Source organism: Argopecten irradians, chromosome 5 (genome assembly GCF_041381155.1).
Source record: "Argopecten irradians isolate NY chromosome 5, Ai_NY, whole genome shotgun sequence".
Lineage (NCBI taxonomy): Eukaryota > Metazoa > Mollusca > Bivalvia > Pectinida > Pectinidae > Argopecten > Argopecten irradians.
In genome coordinates, this window is record NC_091138.1 from 2,879,278 (window position 1) to 2,905,559 (window position 26,282).

General features: G+C 36.1%; 2 protein-coding genes across 2 annotated transcripts in view; both read right to left on the minus strand.

Moving 5' to 3' along the window:
- Positions 1–1,045: 1,045 nt before the first annotated feature.
- Positions 1,046–2,979, minus strand: LOC138324200 (uncharacterized). Its single transcript, XM_069269280.1, has 3 exons — positions 2,971–2,979; positions 1,589–2,698; positions 1,046–1,348 (listed from the first exon to the last, which is right to left on the minus strand). Exons 1-3 carry the CDS (start codon positions 2,977–2,979, stop codon positions 1,046–1,048), a joined length of 1,422 nt encoding a protein of 473 aa, XP_069125381.1.
- LOC138322651 (phosphatidylinositol 3,4,5-trisphosphate 3-phosphatase and dual-specificity protein phosphatase PTEN-like) overlaps positions 2,692–26,282 on the minus strand; it is a 50,422-nt gene continuing 26,831 nt past the window's right edge. The window contains exons 3-9 of the mRNA XM_069266652.1: positions 24,384–24,428; positions 15,890–16,064; positions 9,529–9,636; positions 6,827–6,968; positions 6,370–6,536; positions 5,564–5,758; positions 2,692–3,451 (exon numbers count right to left, since the gene is read on the minus strand). Of these exons, the coding sequence (XP_069122753.1) occupies positions 3,056–3,451; positions 5,564–5,758; positions 6,370–6,536; positions 6,827–6,968; positions 9,529–9,636; positions 15,890–16,064; positions 24,384–24,428 (1,228 nt within the window). The 3' untranslated portion in view covers positions 2,692–3,055. The remainder of the gene's footprint in view (positions 3,452–5,563; positions 5,759–6,369; positions 6,537–6,826; positions 6,969–9,528; positions 9,637–15,889; positions 16,065–24,383; positions 24,429–26,282) is intronic.

Here is a 26,282-nt window from a genome sequence, read left to right on the forward strand (position 1 = left end):
ACTACAGTATTTCAGGGTCACCTTAGTATTACTACAGTATTTCAGGCTCACCTTAGTATTACTACAGTATTTCAGGCTCACCTTAGTATTACTACAGTATTTCAGGCTCACCTTAGTATTACTACAGTATTTCAGGCTCACCTTAGTATTACTCATATTTCAGGCTCACCTTAGTATTACTACAGTATTTCAGGCTCACCTTAGTATTACTACAGTATTTCAGGCTCACCTTAGTATTACTACAGTATTTCAGGGTCACCTTAGTATTACTACAGTATTTCAGGCTCACCTTAGTATTACTACAGTATTTCAGGCTCACCTTAGTATTACTACAGTATTTCAGGTCACCTTAGTATTACTACAGTATTTCAGGCTCACCTTAGTATTACTACAGTATTCAGGCTCACCTTAGTATTACTACAGTATTTCAGGGTCACCTTAGTATTACTACAGTATTTCAGGGTCACCTTAGTATTACTACAGTATTTCAGGTCACCTTAGTATTACTACAGTATTTCAGGGTCACCTTAGTATTACTACAGTATTTCAGGCTCACCTTAGTATTACTACAGTATTTCAGGCTCACCTTAGTATTACTACAGTATTTCAGGCTCACCTTAGTATTACTACAGTATTCAGGCTCACCTTAGTATTACTACAGTATTTCAGGCTCACCTTAGTATTACTACAGTATTTCAGGCTCACCTTAGTATTACTACAGTATTTCAGGCTCACCTTAGTATTACTACTTAGTCACCTTAGTATTACTACAGTATTTCAGGCTCACCTTAGTATTACTACAGTATTTTCACCTTAGTATTACTACAGTATTTCAGGGTCACCTTAGTATTACTACAGTATTTCAGGTCACCTTAGTATTACTACAGTATTTCAGGCTCACCTTAGTATTACTACAGTATTTCAGGTCACCTTAGTATTACTACAGTATTTCAGGCTCACCTTAGTATTACTACAGTATTTCAGGCTCACCTTAGTATTACTACAGTATTTCAGGCTCACCTTAGTATTACTACAGTATTCAGGCTCACCTTAGTATTACTACAGTATTCAGGCTCACCTTAGTATTACTACAGTATTTCAGGCTCACCTTAGTATTACTACAGTATTTCAGGCTCCCCTTAGTATTACTACAGTATTTCAGGCTCACCTTAGTATTACTACAGTATTTCAGGCTCACCTTAGTATTACTACAGTATTTCAGGGTCACCTTAGTATTACTACAGTATTTCAGGCTCACCTTAGTATTACTACAGTATTTCAGGGTCACCTTAGTATTACTACAGTATTTCAGGGTCACCTTAGTATTACTACAGTATTTCAGGCTCACCTTAGTATTACTACAGTATTTCAGGCTCACCTTAGTATTACTACAGTATTTCAGGCTCACCTTAGTATTACTACAGTATTTCAGGCTCACCTTAGTATTACTACAGTATTTCAGGCTCACCTTAGTATTACTACAGTATTTCAGGCTCACCTTAGTATTACTACAGTATTTCAGGCTCACCTTAGTATTACTACAGTATTTCAGGCTCACCTTAGTATTACTACAGTATTCCAGGGTCACCTTAGTATTACTACAGTATTTCTGTGTCACCTTAGTATTACTACAGTATTTCAGGCTCACCTTAGTATTACTACAGTATTTCAGGGTCACCTTAGTATTACTACAGTATTTCTGTGTCACCTTAGTATTACTACAGTATTTCAGGCTCACCTTAGTATTACTACAGTATTTCAGGCTCACCTTAGTATTACTACAGTATTTCAGGCTCACCTTAGTATTACTACAGTATTTCAGGCTCACCTTAGTATTACTACAGTATTTCAGGCTCACCTTAGTATTACTACAGTATTTCTGTGTCACCTTAGTATTACTACAGTATTTCAGGGTCACCTTAGTATTACTACAGTATTTCAGGGTCACCTTAGTATTACTACAGTATTTCAGGGTCACCTTAGTATTACTACAGTATTTCAGGCTCACCTTAGTATTACTACAGTATTTCAGGCTCACCTTAGTATTACTACAGTATTTCAGGCTCACCTTAGTATTACTACAGTATTTCTGTGTCACCTTAGTATTACTACAGTATTTCAGGGTCACCTTAGTATTACTACAGTATTTCAGGCTCACCTTAGTATTACTACAGTATTTCAGGGTCACCTTAGTATTACTACAGTATTTCAGGCTCACCTTAGTATTACTACAGTATTTCAGGCTCACCTTAGTATTACTACAGTATTTCAGGCTCACCTTAGTATTACTACAGTATTTCAGGCTCACCTTAGTATTACTACAGTATTTCAGGCTCACCTTAGTATTACTACAGTATTTCTGTGTCACCTTAGTATTACTACAGTATTTCAGGCTCACCTTAGTATTACTACAGTATTTCAGGGTCACCTTAGTATTACTACAGTATTTCAGGGTCACCTTAGTATTACTACAGTATTTCAGGCTCACCTTAGTATTACTACAGTATTTCAGGCTCACCTTAGTATTACTACAGTATTTCTGGGTCACCTTAGTATTACTACAGTATTCCAGGGTCACCTTAGTATTACTACAGTATTTCTGGGTCACCTTAGTATTACTACAGTATTTCAGGCTCACCTTAGTATTACTACAGTATTTCAGGCTCACCTTAGTATTACTACAGTATTTCAGGCTCACCTAAGTATTACTACAGTATTTCAGGGTCACCTTAGTATTACTACAGTATTTCAGGGTCACCTTAGTATTACTACAATCATCATTGCCTCAAATATATATTTGTTTCAATTCCCACGAAAATATATCATAAAATCTCATATTTGTTTAAGCCCTTCAAAACAGTGTCTCCTGCAATTTAATGACTTGATGCAATGTCGCATACAGAACCTTCCAAGACTTTACCTCTGTTCACAAACATACACAATCTATTACAAACAGGTGTGAAGTCATACCTGAGCCATCCTAACCATCAGGTACACACCGAATCAGTTATACATGAATACCCCTCCCCTAACCCCAGACTAAATATCACACATGCTATACAAGCGTCGTTTCTAGTCCATCCCACTCGTCGTCTGTATCGGTGTCCGACAGATTGTCGTCTTGATCGTTTTCACTGAGTGGATCTGTGAGTCTTTCATTACTACCAGCAGGTGAGCCTGAGTCACTTCCGGTGTTTTTATGATTATGTAAACGATACATTGGGTCTTTTAACGTTAGTTCTGACAGTGAATGAGCCTGGTCCATTGTGGAAGATGTAGGAGGAGTATGTCTCGGTATATTGTCAAATGTGGGTGAGCGGCTGTATCCAGGCCCTATAGGAGATGGCACAGTCAGACTTGACAGACTCGTTGTTAAACCAGTTCCATTGCTCGGTATTAATTCAGGCCCATTCTTTGGTTCAGGATCTGGGGTTTTAAAGTGTAACTTTACCTGAAGGAAGAGACATAACCAAATTAGATCAAACATCAACAACAAATTCCTTCATTAACAAGTGATTAGCTAGCTGTGTTGTGATGAAAGTGGGTTTTATTGGCATCAATACTTCTGGTAAAATTTACAGTTGTATCTTCTGATTAAAGTGAATTTTACTTTCATCAACACTTCTGGAAAATTTTACAGTTGTATCTTCTGATTAAAGTGAATTTTACTTTCATCAACACTTTTAGTAAATTTTAGTCTAATTCAATTTGTTTATTTCCGTAAGCCTTGTGGCTTATAAGACACAAAGTACAAATTTAATACATATTGAATTATTTAAACATGTACAGGAGAGTGATTGTATACAATAAAACACAAACATTAGCACACATTTATTATACATCAGATACTATACAGTTACGGTGTACTAAGAGACGTTTCTGGAATGCAAGTTTTAAGAATTTTCCGAGATTATTTAAAACTTTAACATTATTTACACTGAGTAATTGAACAAGTTTGAACACACTTGGATGATAAAAATAATAAGGTTTCAGATATCTAGCTCGTAGTTGAGTATAAAGGGACATTTAAGGATGAAGTGAAACTCATCTTCTATATCATTGGTATTACAAACTGTACAGATTCTATTAGGTCGTGCTACATTTTGAAACCTACCACTTTCTATATTTAACTTATGACTACTTAATCGTATGCTTGTAATACTGTTTTTATACTTTTGGTCAATGGGTTTCTTTAAATAATATTGTAAACCAAAATTGTCTACTAGAAGTTGATATGAAATTCCTTTCGAGGAATTCTGTATTCTGTATAAAATTTGTTGAGTACATACATCATAAAATTTTTGTCCAATTAGTTTACATACAATATTACTCTCATACGTACTATTCCATAAATACCCCAATCCTAGCTTATTCAGTTCGGCTTGTACATTCATGATCCAATCATCATTATCTAATACTCTTTGCTCATAACATGCTTTTAATATATAATTATCGGTTTCTTTAAGTTTTACCCAGTATTTCAATATTTTCATTTTCTGGATAATATGCATAGGCAATCTACCTAACTCATAGCATACAAGATCGTTACAAGTGTTTTTACCGACACCTAGAATTCTTTTACAAAAAGTAACATGTACTTTTTCAACCTCAAGTGCTCTATGAAAACCCCATACCTCACATGCATAACCTAATACACTACTTACGTAAGTGTCAAACACTGAAAATAATGTTTCGGTGTTTAAACTATGACTTTTTAATTTATTTGATAATGCAAAATATGCTTTTCTGCCCTTTTCAGCTACATGTTGTTGAGTTTTGTGAAATTTACCATTATAATTAAAAAACATACCTAGATAGTTAAAATCATCTACCACTTCTACTTCTTTATGGTTGTAAAACCATTTTTCTTCTTGTCTTACAATACCACCATTTCTAAAAACTACAATTTTAGTTTTTTCTACATTAAGTGTAAGCTTCCATTCAAGCTTACCTGTGAGCACTAAAATACTTAGTCTTACCTGTGAGCACTTAAATACTTAGTCTTACCTGTGAGCACTTAAATACTTAGTCTTACCTGTGAGCACTTAAATACTTAGTCTTACCTGTGAGCACTTAAATACTTAGTCTTACCTGTGAGCACTTAAATACTTAGTCTTACCTGTGAGCACTTAAATACTCTTACCTGTGAGCACTTAAATACTTAATCTTACCTGTGAGCACTTAAATACTTAGTCTTACCTGTGAGCACTTAAATACTTAGTCTTACCTGTGAGCACTTAAATACTTAGTCTTACCTGTGAGCACTTAAATACTTAGTCTTACCTGTGAGCACTTAAATACTTAGTCTTACCTGTGAGCACTTAAATACTTAGTCTTACCTGTGAGCACTTAAATACTTAGTCTTACCTGTGAGCACTTAAATACTAAGTCTTACCTGTGAGCACTTAAATACTTAGTCTTACCTGTGAGCACTTAAATACTTAGTCTTACCTGTGAGCACTTAAATACTTAGTCTTACCTGTGAGCACTTAAATACTAAGGCTTACCTGTGAGCACTTAAATACTTAGTCTTACCTGTGAGCACTTAAATACTTAGTCTTACCTGAAAGTTAGGACTGAATAGTTTGTGTGACTTGTCTTTGTTAGCCTTATCCAAGTCGTCCTTTAGTAAAGCCATATAGAGAGTCCTGGATTGTTCACTGACACACATTTCTCCAGCACATAAAGTTTTAGTCCCATTTGTCGGCCCATCCACATTTACAAAGAACGTGTTGAACCAGAACTGGAACATCTTCTCCTGTGTAAGTTTTAATGAAAATCAGATATAGTAAGTATACAATGCTCAGGATCTAATACAATTTCTAATTTATTTCTGATTTTCAAATTCTTTAGGTATGTTTTCCTTCTAGTTTTTTTGGTTTCATTTGCTTATTAAGTTTTTATACAAAGTACCCTTCTTTCTCATACCTGCTGGTGTAAAACTGGCTGTTTCAAACTTTCATGCAATACACTCAAGTGATGTTACTGCATCAACAAGATTGCTTTTTCTCGGTAATTTCTTTCACAGAAACAAGGCTTGTCTTATTATCAAAGATGCAAACGACGACTTTTGCCTTCAAATTATCACACAATCTTCATGTATGGAGAATTGACATGCAGTCATGTTGGTTTTTTTTCAAACTAATTTCAAAATGGCAGGGTAATCAAGTTGTAAAATTGCAATAAAATGTCACGGTACAAGAGAAAAATACTCTTTCAGATGTGGATATGAAAGATAGGGATATTCTACCCTAGTTAGGTAAGACTTTACTACATTTTGTGACCCACAGGTAGAATATCCCTATCCTTCATATCCACACATAAACGAGCCCCATAATACATAGAAATCACTATTGACACATTACCCACCTTGCCTTTCATACGTGGTTTATTGTGAAACACTACCCTAATGTCTCCACACAGGGGCACAGACGACTCTATCCCCATAAACACACTTTCCTGGCCCTTCTTCAGGTCCTCGTAAACCCTTGAGCTGTATACCTTCACTTTTAGCTGGTACACATCAAACATCGGGCCTGTACACAACATCATTAGATACCAACAATGAAGATTTAGTCATCTAGGTACATTGATGTGTAGAATCTATTACAAAACTAACCAAAACAGTTTCTGTACTACCGGTGTAGTCTTTTCTGGACTTTCCAAGGAACACAAATTATCAACAGATCTTACAGTAGTTATATGAGATGTAAATGCTGAACACTAAATAAAGCTAAAAACAGCTGCTGTCAGAATTTCTCAAAAGGTGAACACCAAACAAGTATTCATAAAACAGACAGAATAACAGTGATTTTTATACACTTACTACATGTGCCTCCATTGTACATCGGAACTTTTATAAACTCGATTCCAGTCAGCAACAATGTAACTGGCTTATACTGAAGTCGACGTTCAATAAGATACCCATAGTACCAGACATAGCGCCGCTGACTAGGAATGGTCACACCCTGTAATAATGGAACACAATAATTAGTGCATACGGGGACATATAGAGATAAGTCATACTGCCAGGCCTAAGTATGTTTGTGATGTGTGGGAGACGACGGGAATGTTTGTTTACATCAGATTGGGTGAGATTACTGTATAACATTTTATTTTTGTGTAAAAAAATATTTAGTTTTTGTTATTTTCAACATATTTGCAAATACATAACTCTGCAAACAATGGCTCTTACTGGCAACATTCATAAACAAATATATATGTCTTACACACTATTAAGGAATTCAAATTTGCATTCAAGATATCTCTCTCCTGACGGTATTGCCTATGTCAACAGCTAGTGCTACCTCAATGGACTGTGCAGTACTATATACTTAATATCACTGAACCAGACAGGAATGTCATATAAAGGGGGTGTATATAAATCTGGTATAATTAATATCACTGAACCAGACAGGAATGTCATGTAAAGGGGGTGTATATAAATATGGTATACTTATAATATCACTGAACCAGACAGGAATGTCATGTAAAGGGGGTGTATATAAATATGGTATACTTAATATCACTGAACCAGACAGGAATGTCATATAAAGGGGGTGTATATAAATCTGGTATACTTAATATCACTGAACCAGACAGGAATGTCATATAAAGGGGGTGTATATAAATCTGGTATACTTAATATCACTGAACCAGACAGGAATGTCATGTAAAGGGGGTGTATATAAATATGGTATACTTAATATCACTGAACCAGACAGGAATGTCATGTAAAGGGGGTGTATATAAATCTGGTATACTTATAATATCACTGAACCAGACAGGAATGTCATATAAAGGGGGTGTATATAAATCTGGTATACTTAATATCACTGAACCAGACAGGAATGTCATGTAAAGGGGGTGTATATAAATCTGGTATACTTAATATCACTGAACCAGACAGGAATGTCATATAAAGGGGGTGTATATAAATCTGGTATACTTAATATCACTAACCAGACAGGAATGTCATATAAAGGGGGTGTATATAAATCTGGTATACTTAATATCACTGAACCAGACAGGAATGTCATATAAAGGGGGTGTATATAAATCTGGTATACTTAATATCACTGAACCAGACAGGAATGTCATATAAAGGGGGTGTATATAAATCTGGTATACTTAATATCACTGAACCAGACAGGAATGTCATATAAAGGGGGTGTATATAAATCTGGTATACTTAATATCACTGAACCAGACAGGAATGTCATATAAAGGGGGTGTATATAAATCTGGTATACTTAATATCACTGAACCAGACAGGAATGTCATATAAAGGGGGTGTATATAAATCTGGTATACTTATAATATCACTGAACCAGACAGGAATGTCATATAAAGGGGGTGTATATAAATCTGGTATACTTAATATCACTGAACCAGACAGGAATGTCATATAAAGGGGGTGTATATAAATCTGGTATACTTAATATCACTGAACCAGACAGGAATGTCATATAAAGGGGGTGTATATAAATCTGGTATACTTAATATCACTGAACCAGACAGGAATGTCATATAAAGGGGGTGTATATAAATCTGGTATACTTAATATCACTGAACCAGACAGGAATGTCATATAAAGGGGGTGTATATAAATCTGGTATACTTAATATCACTGAACCAGACAGGAATGTCATATAAAGGGGGTGTATATAAATCTGGTATACTTAATATCACTGAACCAGACAGGAATGTCATATAAAGGGGGTGTATATAAATCTGGTATACTTAATATCACTGAACCAGACAGGAATGTCATATAAAGGGGGTGTATATAAATCTGGTATACTTAATATCACTGAACCAGACAGGAATGTTATATAAAAGGGGGTGTATATAAATCTGGTATAATTAATATCACTGAACCAGACAGGAATGTCATATAAAGGGGGTGTATATAAATCTGGTATACTTAAATAATATCACTGAACCAGACAGGAATGTCATATAAAGGGGGTGTATATAAATCTGGTATACTTAATATCACTGAACCAGACAGGAATGTCATTAAAGGGGGGTATATAAATCTGGTATACTTAATATCACTAACAGACAGGGGGTAAAGGGGGTGTATATAAATCTGGTATACTTAATATCACTGAACCAGACAGGAATGTCATGTAAAGGGGGTGTATATAAATCTGGTATACTTAATATCACTTAACCAGACAGGAATGTCATGTAAAGGGGGTGTATATAAATCTGGTATACTTAATATCACTGAACCAGACAGGAATGTCATGTAAAGGGGGTGTATATAAATCTGGTATACTTAATATCACTGAACCAGACAGGAATGTCATATAAAGGGGGTGTATATAAATCTGGTATAATTAATATCACTGAACCAGACAGGAATGTCATATAAAAGGGGTGTATATAGAATCTGGTATACTTAATATCACTTAACCAGACAGGAATGTCATGTAAAGGGGGTGTATATAAATCTGGCATAACGCTTTATAATGATAGTTTTGTTTGTATATCTTGTGTGACATGTTTGGCCCTTTGTACCTTTTCATCCCTCGTTCTCGTCTGGCCGTAGTGTAGTAAGGCTTCTTTGTAGTCTGTGAACAGGTTTCTGTGGAGCAGGTAGGCACAGATCATCACTCCTGTCCGGCCCTGTAGGATAATTACACAGTTTAAACACAGCATCACATCTTAATGAACATCCTCTTCTAATATATCTAGGCACATTTGTACATTTGTAAGCCGTTTCCATATCTAAATACAGTGGAACTAACTGGTTGATACGAACTCGGAAAATTCGACAACCCGGCTTAATACGAAGTATTTTGCCGGTCCTGGCCGAATTCCCTCTTTATCTTTGTTTAACCTCGGAAAATTCTAATTTTAAAAGTTGGATAATATGAAGTAAATTTTTGGTCCAAATAACAAAAATCATACATAGAAGACATTTTAGACAACAAGATTGCCGAAAATGCTGATTTCTTTTTCATAAATCTGCCGGCGAATGGCATTTCAGAAGCCGTTTCCAACTACAAAACGTGGCTGCCATACATGTACATTACCTACATTCACATTATACTGACTGACATGGCGACATGATATACAAGAGCCTATGGGCCTTATATTTGATATTTGATACAAATCAGTTATGTAATTTGCAAGCCAACTGATGTCTTTTGTTCCCGAAATAGGTCTACATACAAAGTTTTATTATGCTTGGTGCATATTTACTCACATTACCGTATTCACAAGGTTCAATAAGATATTTCTAATGTTAGTCTACAAATAATGTTTCATTAAGCTCGGTGAATATTTACTCAAGTTATCACATTCACAAGGAAATGTTAACGGACGTCGCACAACAGACGATGGACGTCGCACGACGACAGACAAAAGACAATCGCAAACTTGGAGTCGTACACAATCACTGTTTTTATATTAAAAAATTATTTAGGAGTGAACATTTGAATTTTACTCTGCAAAATTGACTTAAAATGGACATGAACCTTAAATAATTTGTTCTGTATGCTTAGATATTGTTTTCAGGTGTTTATTGAATATCTTATTACAATGATTGGTTATCTAAAAGGACAGGAAAACGTGGGGAATACCTACCTCAAAAATGATAAAAATAGACCGTCATATCCTATTTTTGGAACACAAAACAAAAGCTAGCCGAAAGCGAGGTTATAATGAACGACAAACTTGCTGACATGACTAGGAATATTAGTTTTCCACATTTAAAGATTATTTTCTAACGATGGTTGACAAATGAAGTTTAAGCCATATTTGTTATAAAACAATTTGTATTTAGCGTAAGTATGATAAGTCAAAAGTCAAACCAGACTTTTCATTCGACAGGGGCAAAGGGAAGTTCCTGACTTATTGTACATATGTACATCACGCAAGTATAAAGTGGGGAGTTGTTCCCGTCTCATGCATTTCAGTGATCCATTTATATTTACCTACTTTCCCAATCACGCGCGTTACTGACTCTTGACGTACACTGTTTTCTATCAGAATTTGTTTGTATGTACTTCACCCACGTTTTTGATCCACCATTTTGTTAACCTATGCAGTGCATTGTGGGAGGTCACTAAAGTTAAACACTACTATACTTTCGTTACAAATTTGACCGGCCGGTTCAAAATACAGAAAGATGGAATTTCCATTATGATTATTTTATTTGACACATTTGCACAATAATTGATATATATTACTTAGTAAGGTATCTGACACGTCTTAAATATGTATTTTACTCAAATTTACATGGTTTATTTAGGTTCATGTCCCTTTAAGCCATTCACCAGCCTTTGAGTTGACATGCGCATAGTTACTTTCTGTATAACTTCCTGTGAATACATGTACATGTGTCTCAGTAAGGCAAGTCATGTCTGCTACTTATATATGGTGCAAAATCTGTTCTGACTGCTGTTGATGAATCAATATTTTTGATATGTTTTGAGAATTTTGACATCTTCCTTGCTTACATCGTTTTACGCCTTGGAACTAATAGATCTAAATTTGTATTAAATAAAGATATTGTCAGTAGACTTGAGAACTGGCTTAATTCGAACACTCGGACAACTCCAAGTTTTATCTTTAATCTTGGTCCCTTTGAGTTTGTATTAACCGAGTTCCACTGTATTCAAATCAAGTAGAATTGAATATTTAGTTCATCTCCTCGACCTCAGTCCACATTACCATGGCACAACACCCAAAGGCAAATCCAAACAAAACCTTTATCAATTTCTATTCTTAAAATACTAAACAGATTAGGACATACAAAATCCACATTTAATTGCATATTTGATTCCATATCTAATTGACATTGACCTAGAATATTGGTATATATGTGGAGTATACAGATAACATTATCCCACTACCTTTCCAGCTTTGGTATACTGTAGACATGAAGTATACAGATATCACTATCCCACTACCTTTCCAGCATTGGTATATTGTATACATGTAGTATACATATAACACTATCCCACTACCTTTCCAGCTTTGGTATATTGTATACATGAAGTATACAGATATCACTATCCCTCTACCTTTCCAGCTTTGGTATATTGTATACATGAAGTATATAGATATCACTATCCCTCTACCTTTCCAGCTTTGGTATATTGTATACATGAAGTATACAGATAACACTATCCCTCTACCTTTCCAGCTTTGGTATATTGTATACATGAAGTATACAGATAACACTATCCCTCTACCTTTCCAGCTTTGGTATATTGTATACATGAAGTATACAGATATCACTATCCCTCTACCTTTCCAGCTTTGGTATATTGTATACATGAAGTATATAGATAACACTATCCCTCTACCTTTCCAGCTTTGGTATATTGTATACATGAAGTATATAGATATCACTATCCCTCTACCTTTCCAGCTTTGGTATATTGTATACATGAAGTATATAGATAACACTATCCCTCTACCTTTCCAGCTTTGGTATATTGTATACATGAAGTATATAGATAACACTATCCCTCTACCTTTCCAGCTTTGGTATATTGTATACATGAAGTATATAGATAACACTATCCCTCTACCTTTCCAGCTTTGGTATATTGTATACATGAAGTATACAGATAACACTATCCCACTACCTTTCCAGCTTTGGTATATTGTATACATGAAGTATACAGATAACACTATCCCACTACCTTTCCAGCTTTGGTATATTGTATACATGAAGTATACAGATAACACTATCCCTCTACCTTTCCAGCTTTGGTATATTGTATACATGAAGTATACAGATATCACTATCCCTCTAACCTTTCCAGCTTTGGTATATTGTATACATGAAGTATATAGATATCACTATCCCTCTACCTTTCCAGCTTTGGTATATTGTATACATGAAGTATATAGATATCACTATCCCTCTACCTTTCCAGCTTTGGTATATTGTATACATGAAGTATACAGATATCACTATCCCTCTACCTTTCCAGCTTTGGTGTATATTGTATACATGAAGTATACAGATAACACTATCCCTCTACCTTTCCAGCTTTGGTATATTGTATACATGAAGTATACAGATAACACTATCCCTCTACCTTTCCAGCTTTGGTATATTGTATACATGAAGTATACAGATAACACTATCCCTCTACCTTTCCAGCTTTGGTATATTGTATACATGAAGTATATAGATATCACTATCCCTCTACCTTTCCAGCTTTGGTATATTGTATACATGAAGTATATAGATAACACTATCCCTCTACCTTTCCAGCTTTGGTATATTGTATACATGAAGTATACATATTACACTATCCCACTACCTTTCCAGCTTTGGTATATTGTATACATGAAGTATATAGATATCACTATCCCTCTACCTTTCCAGCTTTGGTATATTGTATACATGAAGTATACAGATATCACTATCCCTCTACCTTTCCAGCTTTGGTATATTGTATACATGAAGTATACAGATAACACTATCCCTCTACCTTTCCAGCTTTGGTATATTGTATACATGAAGTATATAGATATCACTATCCCTCTACCTTTCCAGCTTTGGTATATTGTATACATGAAGTATACAGATATCACTATCCCTCTACCTTTCCAGCTTTGGTATATTGTATACATGAAGTATACAGATAACACTATCCCTCTACCTTTCCAGCTTTGGTATATTGTATACATGAAGTATACAGATAACACTATCCCTCTACCTTTCCAGCTTTGGTATATTGTATACATGTAGTATACAGATAACACTATCCCTCTACCTTTCCAGCTTTGGTATATTGTATACATGAAGTATATAGATAACACTATCCCTCTACCTTTCCAGCTTTGGTATATTGTATACATGAAGTATACAGATAACACTATCCCACTACCTTTCCAGCTTTGGTATATTGTATACATGAAGTATATAGATAACACTATCCCTCTACCTTTCCAGCTTTGGTATATTGTATACATGAAGTATATAGATATCACTATCCCTCTACCTTTCCAGCTTTGGTATATTGTATACATGAAGTATACAGATAACACTATCCCACTACCTTTCCAGCTTTGGTATATTGTATACATGAAGTATACAGATAACACTATCCCACTACCTTTCCAGCTTTGGTATATTGTATACATGAAGTATACAGATAACACTATCCCACTACCTTTCCAGCTTTGGTATATTGTATACATGAAGTATACAGATATCACTATCCCTCTACCTTTCCAGCTTTGGTATATTGTATACATGAAGTATACAGATAACACTATCCCACTACCTTTCCAGCTTTGGTATATTGTATACATGAAGTATACAGATATCACTATCCCTCTACCTTTCCAGCTTTGGTATATTGTATACATGAAGTATACAGATAACACTATCCCTCTACCTTTCCAGCTTTGGTATATTGTATACATGAAGTATACAGATATCACTATCCCTCTACCTTTCCAGCTTTGGTATATTGTATACATGAAGTATACAGATATCACTATCCCTCTACCTTTCCAGCTTTGGTATATTGTATACATGAAGTATACAGATAACACTATCCCTCTACCTTTCCAGCTTTGGTATATTGTATACATGAAGTATACAGATAACACTATCCCACTACCTTTCCAGCTTTGGTATATTGTATACATGAAGTATACAGATATCACTATCCCACTACCTTTCCAGCTTTGGTATATTGTATACATGAAGTATACAGATATCACTATCCCACTACCTTTCCAGCTTTGGTATATTGTATACATGAAGTATACAGATATCACTATCCCACTACCTTTCCAGCTTTGGTATATTGTATACATGAAGTATACAGATATCACTATCCCACTACCTTTCCAGCTTTGGTATATTGTATACATGTAGTATACAGATATCACTATCCACACTACCTTTCCAGCTTTGGTATATTGTATACATGAAGTATACAGATAACACTATCCCACTACCTTTCCAGCTTTGGTATATTGTATACATGAAGTATACAGATATCACTATCCCACTACCTTTCCAGCTTTGGTATATTGTATACATGTAGTATACATATACACTATCCCACTACCTTTCAGCTTTGACAGTATATAGATATAACACTATCCCACTACCTTTCCAGCTTTGGTATATTGTATACATGAAGTATACATATTACACTATCCCACTACCTTTCCAGCTTTACAGTGTATAGATATCACTATCCCACTACCTTTCCAGCTTTACAGTGTACATGAAGTATACATATTACACTATCCCACTACCTTTCCAGCTTTACAGTGTATAGATAACACTATCCCACTACCTTTCCAGCTTTACAGTGTATAGATAACACTATCCCTCTACCTTTCCAGCTTTACTATCCCACTACCTTTCCAGCTTTACAGTATATAGATAACACTATCCCACTACCTTTCCAGCTTTACAGTGTATAGATAACACTATCCCACTACCTTTCCAGCTTTACAGTGTATAGATAACACTATCCCACTACCTTTCCAGCTTTACAGTGTATAGATAACACTATCCCACTACCTTTCCAGCTTTACAGTATATAGATAACACTATCCCACTACCTTTCCAGCTTTACAGTATATAGATAACACTATCCCACTACCTTTCCAGCTTTACAGTGTATAGATAACACTATCCCACTACCTTTCCAGCTTTACAGTGTATAGATAACACTATCCCACTACCTTTCCAGCTTTACAGTGTATAGATAACACTATCCCACTACCTTTCCAGCTTTGGTATATTGTATACATGAAGTATACAGATATCACTATCCCACTACCTTTCCAGCTTTGGTATATTGTATACATGTAGTATACAGATATCACTATCCCTCTACCTTTCCAGCTTTACAGTGTATAGATATCACTATCCCACTACCTTTCCAGCTTTACAGTGTATAGCGGCGATATTGTTCCTGTCCTTCCTAAGCCAGTCGTCCAAATCTTCACAGAATGGTTTGATCAGCTCCAGGCGCGGTGGGTTGTGATCCTCAAAACGGGTAGCAGACGACAACCTGTGAAACTTTGTAGGGTCATACGATCGCTCTGTACACCTGTAAAATACAACATAACTGTTTACGATCGCTCTGTACACCTGGAAGTACAACATAACTGTTTTACGATCGCTCTGTACACGTGTAAATACAACATAACTGTTTACGATCGCTCTGTACACCTGTAAATACAACATAACTGTTTACGATCACTCTGTACACCTGGAAGTACAACATAACTGTTTACGATCGCTCTGTACACCTGGAAGTACAACATAACTGTTTACGATCGCTCTGTACACCTGTAAATACAACATAACTGTTTACGATCGCTCTGTACACCTGTAAATACAAACATAACTGTTTACGATCGCTCTGTACACCTGTAAATACAACATAACTGTTTACGATCGCTCTGTACACCTGTAAATACAACATAACTGTTTTACGATCGCTCTGTACACCTGTAAATACAACATAACTGTTTACGATCGCTCTGTACACCTGTAAAATACAACATAACTGTTTACGATCGCTCTGTACACCTGTAAATACAACATAACTGTTTACGATCGCTCTGTACACCTGTAAATACAACATAACTGTTTACGATCGCTCTGTACACCTGTAAATACAACATAACTGTTTACGATCACTCTGTACACCTGTAAAATACAACATAACTGTTTACGATCGCTCTGTACACCTGTAAATACAACATAACTGTTTACGATCGCTCTGTACACCTGTAAGTACAACATAACTGTTTACGATCGCTCTGTACACCTGTAAGTACAACATAACTGTTTACGATCGCTCTGTACACCTGTAAATACAACATAACTGTTTACGATCGCTCTGTACACCTGTAAATACAACATAACTGTTTACGATCGCTCTGTACACCTGGAAGTACAACATAACTGTTTACGATCGCTCTGTACACCTGGAAGTACAACATAACTGTTTACGATCGCTCTGTACACCTGTAAATACAACATAACTGTTTACGATCGCTCTGTACACCTGGAAGTACAACATAACTGTTTACGATCGCTCTGTACACCTGTAAATACAACATAACTGTTTACGATCGCTCTGTACACCTGTAAATACAACATAACTGTTTACGATCGCTCTGTACACCTGTAAATACAACATAACTGTTTACGATCGCTCTGTACACCTGTAAATACAACATAACTGTTTACGATCGCTCTGTACACCTGTAAATACAACATAACTGTTTACGATCGCTCTGTACACCTGTAAATACAACATAACTGTTTACGATCGCTCTGTACACCTGTAAATACAACATAACTGTTTACGATCGCTCTGTACACCTGTAAATACAACATAACTGTTTACGATCGCTCTGTACACCTGTAAAAATACAACATAACTGTTTACGATCGCTCTGTACACCTGTAAATACAACATAACTGTTTACGATCGCTCTGTACACCTGGAAGTACAACATAACTGTTTACGATCGCTCTGTACACCTGTAAATACAACATAACTGTTTACGATCGCTCTGTACACCTGTAAGTACAACATAACTGTTTACGATCGCTCTGTACACCTGTAAATACAACATAACTGTTTACGATCGCTCTGTACACCTGTAAATACAACATAACTGTTTACGATCGCTCTGTACACCTGTAAATACAACATAACTGTTTACGATCGCTCTGTACACCTGTAAATACAACATAACTGTTTACGATCGCTCTGTACACCTGTAAATACAACATAACTGTTTACGATCGCTCTGTACACCTGTAAATACAACATAACTGTTTACGATCGCTCTGTACACCTGTAAGTACAACATAACTGTTTACGATCGCTCTGTACACCTGTAAATACAACATAACTGTTTACGATCGCTCTGTACACCTGTAAATACAACATAACTGTTTACGATCGCTCTGTACACCTGTAAATACAACATAACTGTTTACGATCGCTCTGTACACCTGTAAATACAACATAACTGTTTACTATCGCTCTGTACACCTGTAATTACAACATAACTGTTTACGATCGCTCTGTACACCTGTAAATACAACATAACTGTTTACGATCGCTCTGTACACCTGTAAGTACAACATAACTGTTTACGATCGCTCTGTACACCTGTAAATACAACATAACTGTTTACGATCGCTCTGTACACCTGTAAGTACAACATAACTGTTTACGATCGCTCTGTACACCTGTAAATACAACATAACTGTTTACGATCGCTCTGTACACCTGTAAATACAACATAACTGTTTACGATCGCTCTGTACACCTGTAAATACAACATAACTGTTTACGATCGCTCTGTACACCTGTAAATACAACATAACTGTTTACGATCGCTCTGTACACCTGTAAATACAACATAACTGTTTACGATCGCTCTGTACACCTGTAAATACAACATAACTGTTTACGATCGCTCTGTACACCTGTAAATACAACATAACTGTTTACGATCGCTCTGTACACCTGTAAATACAACATAACTGTTTACGATCGCTCTGTACACCTGTAAATACAACATAACTGTTTACGATCGCTCTGTACACCTGTAAATACAACATAACTGTTTACGATCGCTCTGTACACCTGTAAATACAACATAACTGTTTACGATCGCTCTGTACACCTGTAAATACAACATAACTGTTTACGATCGCTCTGTACACCTGTAAATACAACATAACTGTTTACGATCGCTCTGTACACCTGGAAGTACAACATAACTGTTTACGATCGCTCTGTACACCTGTAAATACAACATAACTGTTTACGATCGCTCTGTACACCTGTAAATACAACATAACTGTTTACGATCGCTCTGTACACCTGTAAATACAACATAACTGTTTACATCGCTCTGTACACCTGTAAATACAACATAACTGTTTACGATCGCTCTGTACACCTGTAAATACAACATAACTGTTTACGATCGCTCTGTACACCTGGAAGTACAACATAACTGTTTACGATCGCTCTGTACACCTGTAAATACAACATAACTGTTTACGATCGCTCTGTACACCTGTAAATACAACATAACTGTTTACGATCGCTCTCTGTACACCTGTAAGTACAACATAACTGTTTACGATCGCTCTGTACACCTGTAAATACAACATAACTGTTTACGATCGCTCTGTACACCTGTAAAGTACAACATAACTGTTTACATCGCTCTGTACACCTGTAAATACAACATAACTGTTTACGATCGCTCTGTACACCTGTAAATACAACATAACTGTTTACGATCGCTCTGTACACCTGTAAACAACATAACTGTTTACGATCGCTCTGTACACCTGTAAATACAACATAACTGTTTACGATCGCTCTGTACACCTGTAAATACAACATAACTGTTTACGATCGCTCTGTACACCTGTAAATACATAAACGATCGCTCTGTACACCTAATACAACATAACTGTTTACGATCGCTCTGTACACTGTAAATACAACATAACTGTTTACGATCGCTCTGTACACCTGTAATACAACATAACTGTTTACGATCGCTCTGTACACCTGTAAATACAACATAACTGTTTACATCGCTCTGTACACCTGTAAGTACAACATAACTGTTTACGATCGCTCTGTACACCTGTAAATACAAAATAACTGTTTACGATCGCTCTGTACACCTGTAAATACAACATAACTGTTTACGATCGCTCTGTACACCTGTAAATACAACATAACTGTTTACGATCGCTCTGTACACCTGTAAATACAACATAACTGTTTACGATCGCTCTGTACACCTGTAAATACAACATAACTGTTTACGATCGCTCTGTACACCTGTAAATACAACATAACTGTTTACGATCGCTCTGTACACCTGTAAATACAACATAACTGTTTACGATCGCTCTGTACACCTGTAAATACAACATAACTGTTTACGATCGCTCTGTACACCTGTAAATACAACATAACTGTTTACGATCGCTCTGTACGCCTGTAAATACAACATAACTGTTTACGATCGCTCTGTACACCTGTAAATACAACATAACTGTTTACGATCGCTCTGTACACCTGTAAGTACAACTGTTAAGTAACACACAACAGACGAGATCTTGTGAGTTCTACATCTAAAAGTCAGTATCCATAGCTTTAGGACATACTGATACATTCTAGTACTAAACATTAAGGGTTTGGATGGAGGAGGTTGAAGTTGTATTATACCTACAATTGACCATTGATTGGTTTAATTAGTTAACGCTCTATAACACTCAAGATAATTTTACCCTTGCCACCCTGTAATTCCTATATAAACCAATAGGCCATACTGAGTTTTATTAAATTAATTTGTTAATTAAAGTGTATTGATTTCAATGTTTTATTTGACAACTTTATAATGGATTAAGCTATGCAAACCCTATATGATTTGTGAAGGTTATCACCTCAAACTTGTTAGCAAAAGTTATTCATCATCATGCATGTAAGAATATTGAAGAAGCGATCTCTTGGCATAGTATTTTCAAACAATGGAGTTGAAATAGTGGCATCCGTAGACCTGTATTTTTCAAGAAACGGCTTGTCAATAAGTCCCATTAGGATAAACAGTCCCAAGAACTGTTTGATTTTGTCAGGTGTTGTATCATATCAGCTGTGAATATGTGCGTGGCTGCACACATTATTTCTATCAAGAGAGTTACTGTACCTATTGGTTTCATCAGAAATAATTTGAAAGTCATCTTCATCAAGAAAAAGTTTGAATAACATATACGGCCTGAGGTCTTCTTCATCAAAATGAAAATTTACCCTGGTGATACCTGTGAATTGAGTAACGAGAGGGCTACTCGCTTACTTAACGCTTCCATCCCATTCGTAAATCGCTTGCGATGTCTGTATCATTGTAATGTTCATCAATCTTGATAATTGGTAAATCATTTTGAATGTTGTCAATGTTTTCAAGTTCAAACCCCTCAAAATCCGCTTCCGAATCTGAGTCAGCGAACAATGTATTTATATCGTGCGCCATTTTGGCTCGAAAAGTCTCCTTCACATTCGCTAAATTTAGCAGCTACTTTTAGATACAGTATAACTGACCACTGACAGCGAAAAAAAAGACGGGGGGGAAACACTTAACAACCTATATATAAACGATAGCTTGTGATTCCTGCCTCGTTTTCACTACAAGACGAGTCGGGGTTTACCTGTAGCCGGAAACCGTAGGAAATGGTCCTCGTAGAAGAATATCGTAAACATGTTTACACTGTCCCGCGTGGTAAGGGTTAAGGATGTGCCACGTTTAGCTGGTAGCTAGAGGAAAGCTGGAGGACCTGAAGAAAAAACACTGACCACTGACCTACGGTCAGTTCCTGAAAACTACCCCAAATGGATTTCAAATTTTTCGGCCAAGAAATGGAAAACTTGTGGTAATATATGTCAGGATATCTTATATATAACTACTCCGTTACCGCAGCCCCATCATGACCAAAGGGGAGATATACACCTAGGATTGAGCTGGCTTGGCTTTCTATCTACCCACCCATTCCTAGTCCCATTCTTTCTTGAATGTCATATGATAATGTCTGTAAATGATTTAGTGTACAATAAACAGGTCAGAATTGCACCTAAACTGTTTGTCTGTTTATTATTCAAGAGTCAGAATATTTACTCTAGATAAAATCTGAAATTCAAACTAAATTCACCACTAGTTTGCTACTTTGATTCACTTCCTTACACAATAAATGGCAGAAACAGGCTTGTCACAATTAATGGTAAATGTACTGATACATGGTATGTGACGTCCAGGAAAGGAAATGTGTCTAGGCAGGGAAATAGGAAGTGTATGAATCCTGTGTTTTATACATGTATTGACGGTGGATGTCATCTGTATTAAGTGGTGTTTCCCCTCTACAATAGGTCACCAGGCCAGCTGCAGTCGTACTTGATGTTTACAGGAATACCAGCTATATACATTTAGTTTCCCAGAACATTTCAAATGATCTCAGTTTTACAAAACCACTTCAAATTCTGGATTATCAGTCTCCCATACATATTCATTAAAATGATTTTAGCTTGAAAACTTACAGGCTCAAATTTCTCGAAACCAACTTCAGTCAAAAACTGACTTAAGTCATAATTGTTCATATAAGTTATATCAAGAAAAAAAGTCTTTTGTTTCTAGAAATCAGAGTCGGAGTCACTTATTACAACATCTGTACATTTCCTTTGTTCTTTTTTATTTTCTAGAAATTAAAGATTTTAAAAATAACCCAACAAGAAGGCAGGGGAGAGAAAACGCGATCAATACACAACCAGAAAGACAGGAGGAGAAGACAAGATCATTACACATCCAAATGCAAGAAGACAGGAAGAGAGAAGACAAGATCATTACACATCCAGAAAGACAGGAGGAGAGAAGACAAGATCATTACACATCCAGGAAGACAGGAGGAGAGAAGACAAGATCATTACACATCCAGGAAGACAGGAGGAGAGAAGACAAGATCATTACACATCCAAGAAGACAGGAGGAGAGAAGACATGATCATTACACATCCAAGAAGACAGGAGGAGAGAAGACAAGATCATTACACATCCAAGAAGACAGGAGGAGAGAAGACATGATCATTAAACATCCTGGAAGACAGGAGGAGAGAAGACAAGATCATTACACATCCAAGAAGACAGGAGGAGAGAAGACAAGATCATTGCACATCCAAGAAGACAGGAGGAGAGAAGACATGATCATTACACATCCTGGAAGACAGGAGGAGAGAAGACAAGATCATTACACATCCAGGAAGACAGGAGGAGAGAAGACAAGATCATTACACATCCAAGAAGACAGGAGGAGAGAAGACATGATCATTACACATCCAAGAAGACAGGAGGAGAGAAGACAAGATCATTACACATCCAGGAAGACAGGAGGAGAGAAGACAAGATCATTACACATCCAAGAAGACAGGAGGAGAGAAGAAAAGATCATTACACATCCAGGAAGACAGGAGGAGAGAAGATAAGATCATTACACATCCAAGAAGACAGGAGGAGAGAAGACAAGATCATTACACATCCAAGAAGACAGGAGGAGAGAAGACATGATCATTACACATCCAGGAAGACAGGAGGAGAGAAGACATGATCATTACACATCCAGGAAGACAGGAGGAGAGAAGACAGATCATTACACATCCAGAAAGACAGGAGGAGAGAAGACAAGATCATTACACATCCAAGAAGACAGGAGGAGAGAAGATAAGATCATTACACATCCAAGAAGACAGGAGGAGAGAAGACAAGATCATTACACATCCAAGAAGACAGGAGGAGAGAAGATAAGATCATTACACAACCAGGAAGACAGGAGGAGAGAAGATAAGATCATTACACATCCAGGAAGACAGGAGGAGAGAAGATAAGATCATTACACATCCAGGAAGACAGGAGGAGAGAAGACAAGATCATTACACATCCAGGAAGACAGGAGGAGAGAAGACATGATCATTACACATCCAGAAAGACAGGAGGAGAGAAGACAAGATCATTACACATCCAAGAAGACAGGAGGAGAGAAGATAAGATCATTACACATCCAAGAAGACAGGAGGAGAGAAGACAAGATCATTACACATCCAAGAAGACAGGAGGAGAGAAGACATGATCATTACACATCCAAGAAGACAGGAGGAGAGAAAACAAGATCATTACACATCCAGGAAGACAGGAGGAGAGAAGATAAGATCATTACACATCCAAGAAGACAGGAGGAGAGAAGACAAGATCATTACACATCCAGGAAGACAGGAGGAGAGAAGACAAGATCATTGCACATCCAAGAAGACAGGAGGAGAGAAGACATGATCATTACACATCCTGGAAGACAGGAGGAGAGAAGACAAGATCATTACACATCCAGGAAGACAGGAGGAGAGAAGACAAGATCATTACACATCCAAGAAGACAGGAGGAGAGAAGACATGATCATTACACATCCAAGAAGACAGGAGGAGAGAAGACATGATCATTACACATCCAGGAAGACAGGAGGAGAGAAGACAAGATCATTACACATCCAAGAAGACAGGAGGAGAGAAGACAAGATCATTACACATCCAGGAAGACAGGAGGAGAGAAGACAAGATTATGACACATCCAGAAAGACAGGAGGAGAGAAGACAAGATTATGACACATCCAAGAAGACAGGAGGAGAGAAGACCCCCTTAATTAGAGGCTTAGGATTTCAAAATCAATATCATGATAACTGAAAAACAGTTTTTTCTAAATTAAATAATATAAGACGTAAAGCTTCGGGAGGGTTTCACATTGGATACAATGTGGGTGAAACAACGATCAGGGATACTTACAAGTTGTATACCCGATAATGGTCTCTATGTCTTTGGTCCAAAAACCTGAAAAACACAAGGAATTAAACAATGTACACTACAATATTAATTTATTTCATTAGAATGATATCTACAGTGACTGTAACTCATGGGATACCTATATATAACTATAAAAGTACATTTCAGCTGTGTCTACTGTTTTATCTACGAGTTAAGATTACCTTACCTTGGTATATGTTTTTATCACAGATAATATGTATTATACGTCTGTTATCCTTGACCCAATGGATGACCAATGAGTCAGACAACAATCCATACAGCTAATTCTCTGGTGTATATGATATAATCAGACACCTGAAATATGACTACACAATAAATAAGTGGAAGGAAACCAGATCAAATATTGTATTTTAATAACTGATCATGTTATATTAAAGATGCTCCACCGCCGACAGACCATAAATGATACTCATCATTTGAACAACAATTGGTGTTTAATCGTGTATATATATATATGTCTAATTAACACAAAAAATTATATGAAATAATTTATTTTGCTTTTGGTGCATGCGCAGTCAGAACATCATTCTATATAGAACATAGTGCCACAGATTTTTTGCGGGATGCAAATTAATTATTTCTAATATTTTTATCTTGAAGTAAAATTAGAAGCTCAAACTTTCCAATGGTGGTAATGGTGTAAATCAAGTAACTTTTGTTACTATAGAAAAATACAAAATTGTCTGATCCTGATTTTGATAGTGAAAAAATGCCATTTGTCAGCAGTGGAGCATCTTTAAAGTTTTGATAACACATAACATATAATTTTTTTTTTTTTTTTACGTTAGATGTATACATTCCAATTGAATTTTCTGTTAATCCTAATAACTTGACTAAGAGCACAAGAATGTAGAATGTTCTCATAGTACTGCAAGCAATTATTATACACACATATTATTCTACAGTCAAACATGTCTATAACGACCACTGAAGGGGAGACAGAAAAACGGTCACTATAGACAGGTTCCCTTTATAGACAGGTTGGGGCTTTCTTGCCAACCAACGAGCCAGTAAATAAAATAGAATTATATTAATACAAAACAGACCTGCTACTGGATGTTTATATATTTATTGCTATGCATTATTTAAGAAATAATTGTGTCATTATATTTCCGTGATTTGTGTTCATTTTATTTTAATGCAATCGGAAATTTCGATCATAACAAAATCAACTCGTTTTGATACATAGTAGATTTTTGTGGCTATGAACATAATCATTACCTAATTACTGACTTCACATGGCCTGGAATTATCTGTGAACGATTTTTTTCAGACAATGTATTCATGTAATATTTTTTCACAACACATTCTCGCTGGCAAGTCGTATGTAATGTTGCCGTGTAACCAGTTTTGACGGATTAATCTCAGAACATGAAAGATTGATTTGGAGGCGTTTTCTCACAATATACAGTCTAAAAACTATTAAAATCACAATGCAAGTACACATATTAACTTTCAGTAACATTTCTACCAAGAAATGAGACCGCATTTTATTTATAAACACGTCGAGAATATACCCGGATGACAACGGGCGATAATCCGACTGACTCTAATCGAAGAAGAACGTAAATTTATTGGCCTAATTTAAAATAGCTTAAGTACAGGCCATTTCTTAGTAATAAAACAATGCTAAATATCGACAATGAATAACGGAACACATTAAATAAATCGGCATATTTTATTTTGTCTACCGTATCATCGGAGTTGTGGCTTCAAAATCACGAGTGATCTTTTTGTACACATGGCGGTCGCGACCAAAAATAATTTCAGTCTTTGATAGGCATAAACGGTCGTTAAAACTTCCATCCTTAAGTTGGCAACCATATTTGTACCTAAAATGTTGCGACCGCTAGGTTATAA

Coding starts and splice junctions, on each gene's coding strand:
- LOC138324200 (XM_069269280.1), bottom strand. Junction 1,349..1,588: donor AATACTGTAGTAATACTAAG/GTGACCCTGGAA, acceptor AGTAATACTAAG/GTGAGCCTGAAATACTGTAG.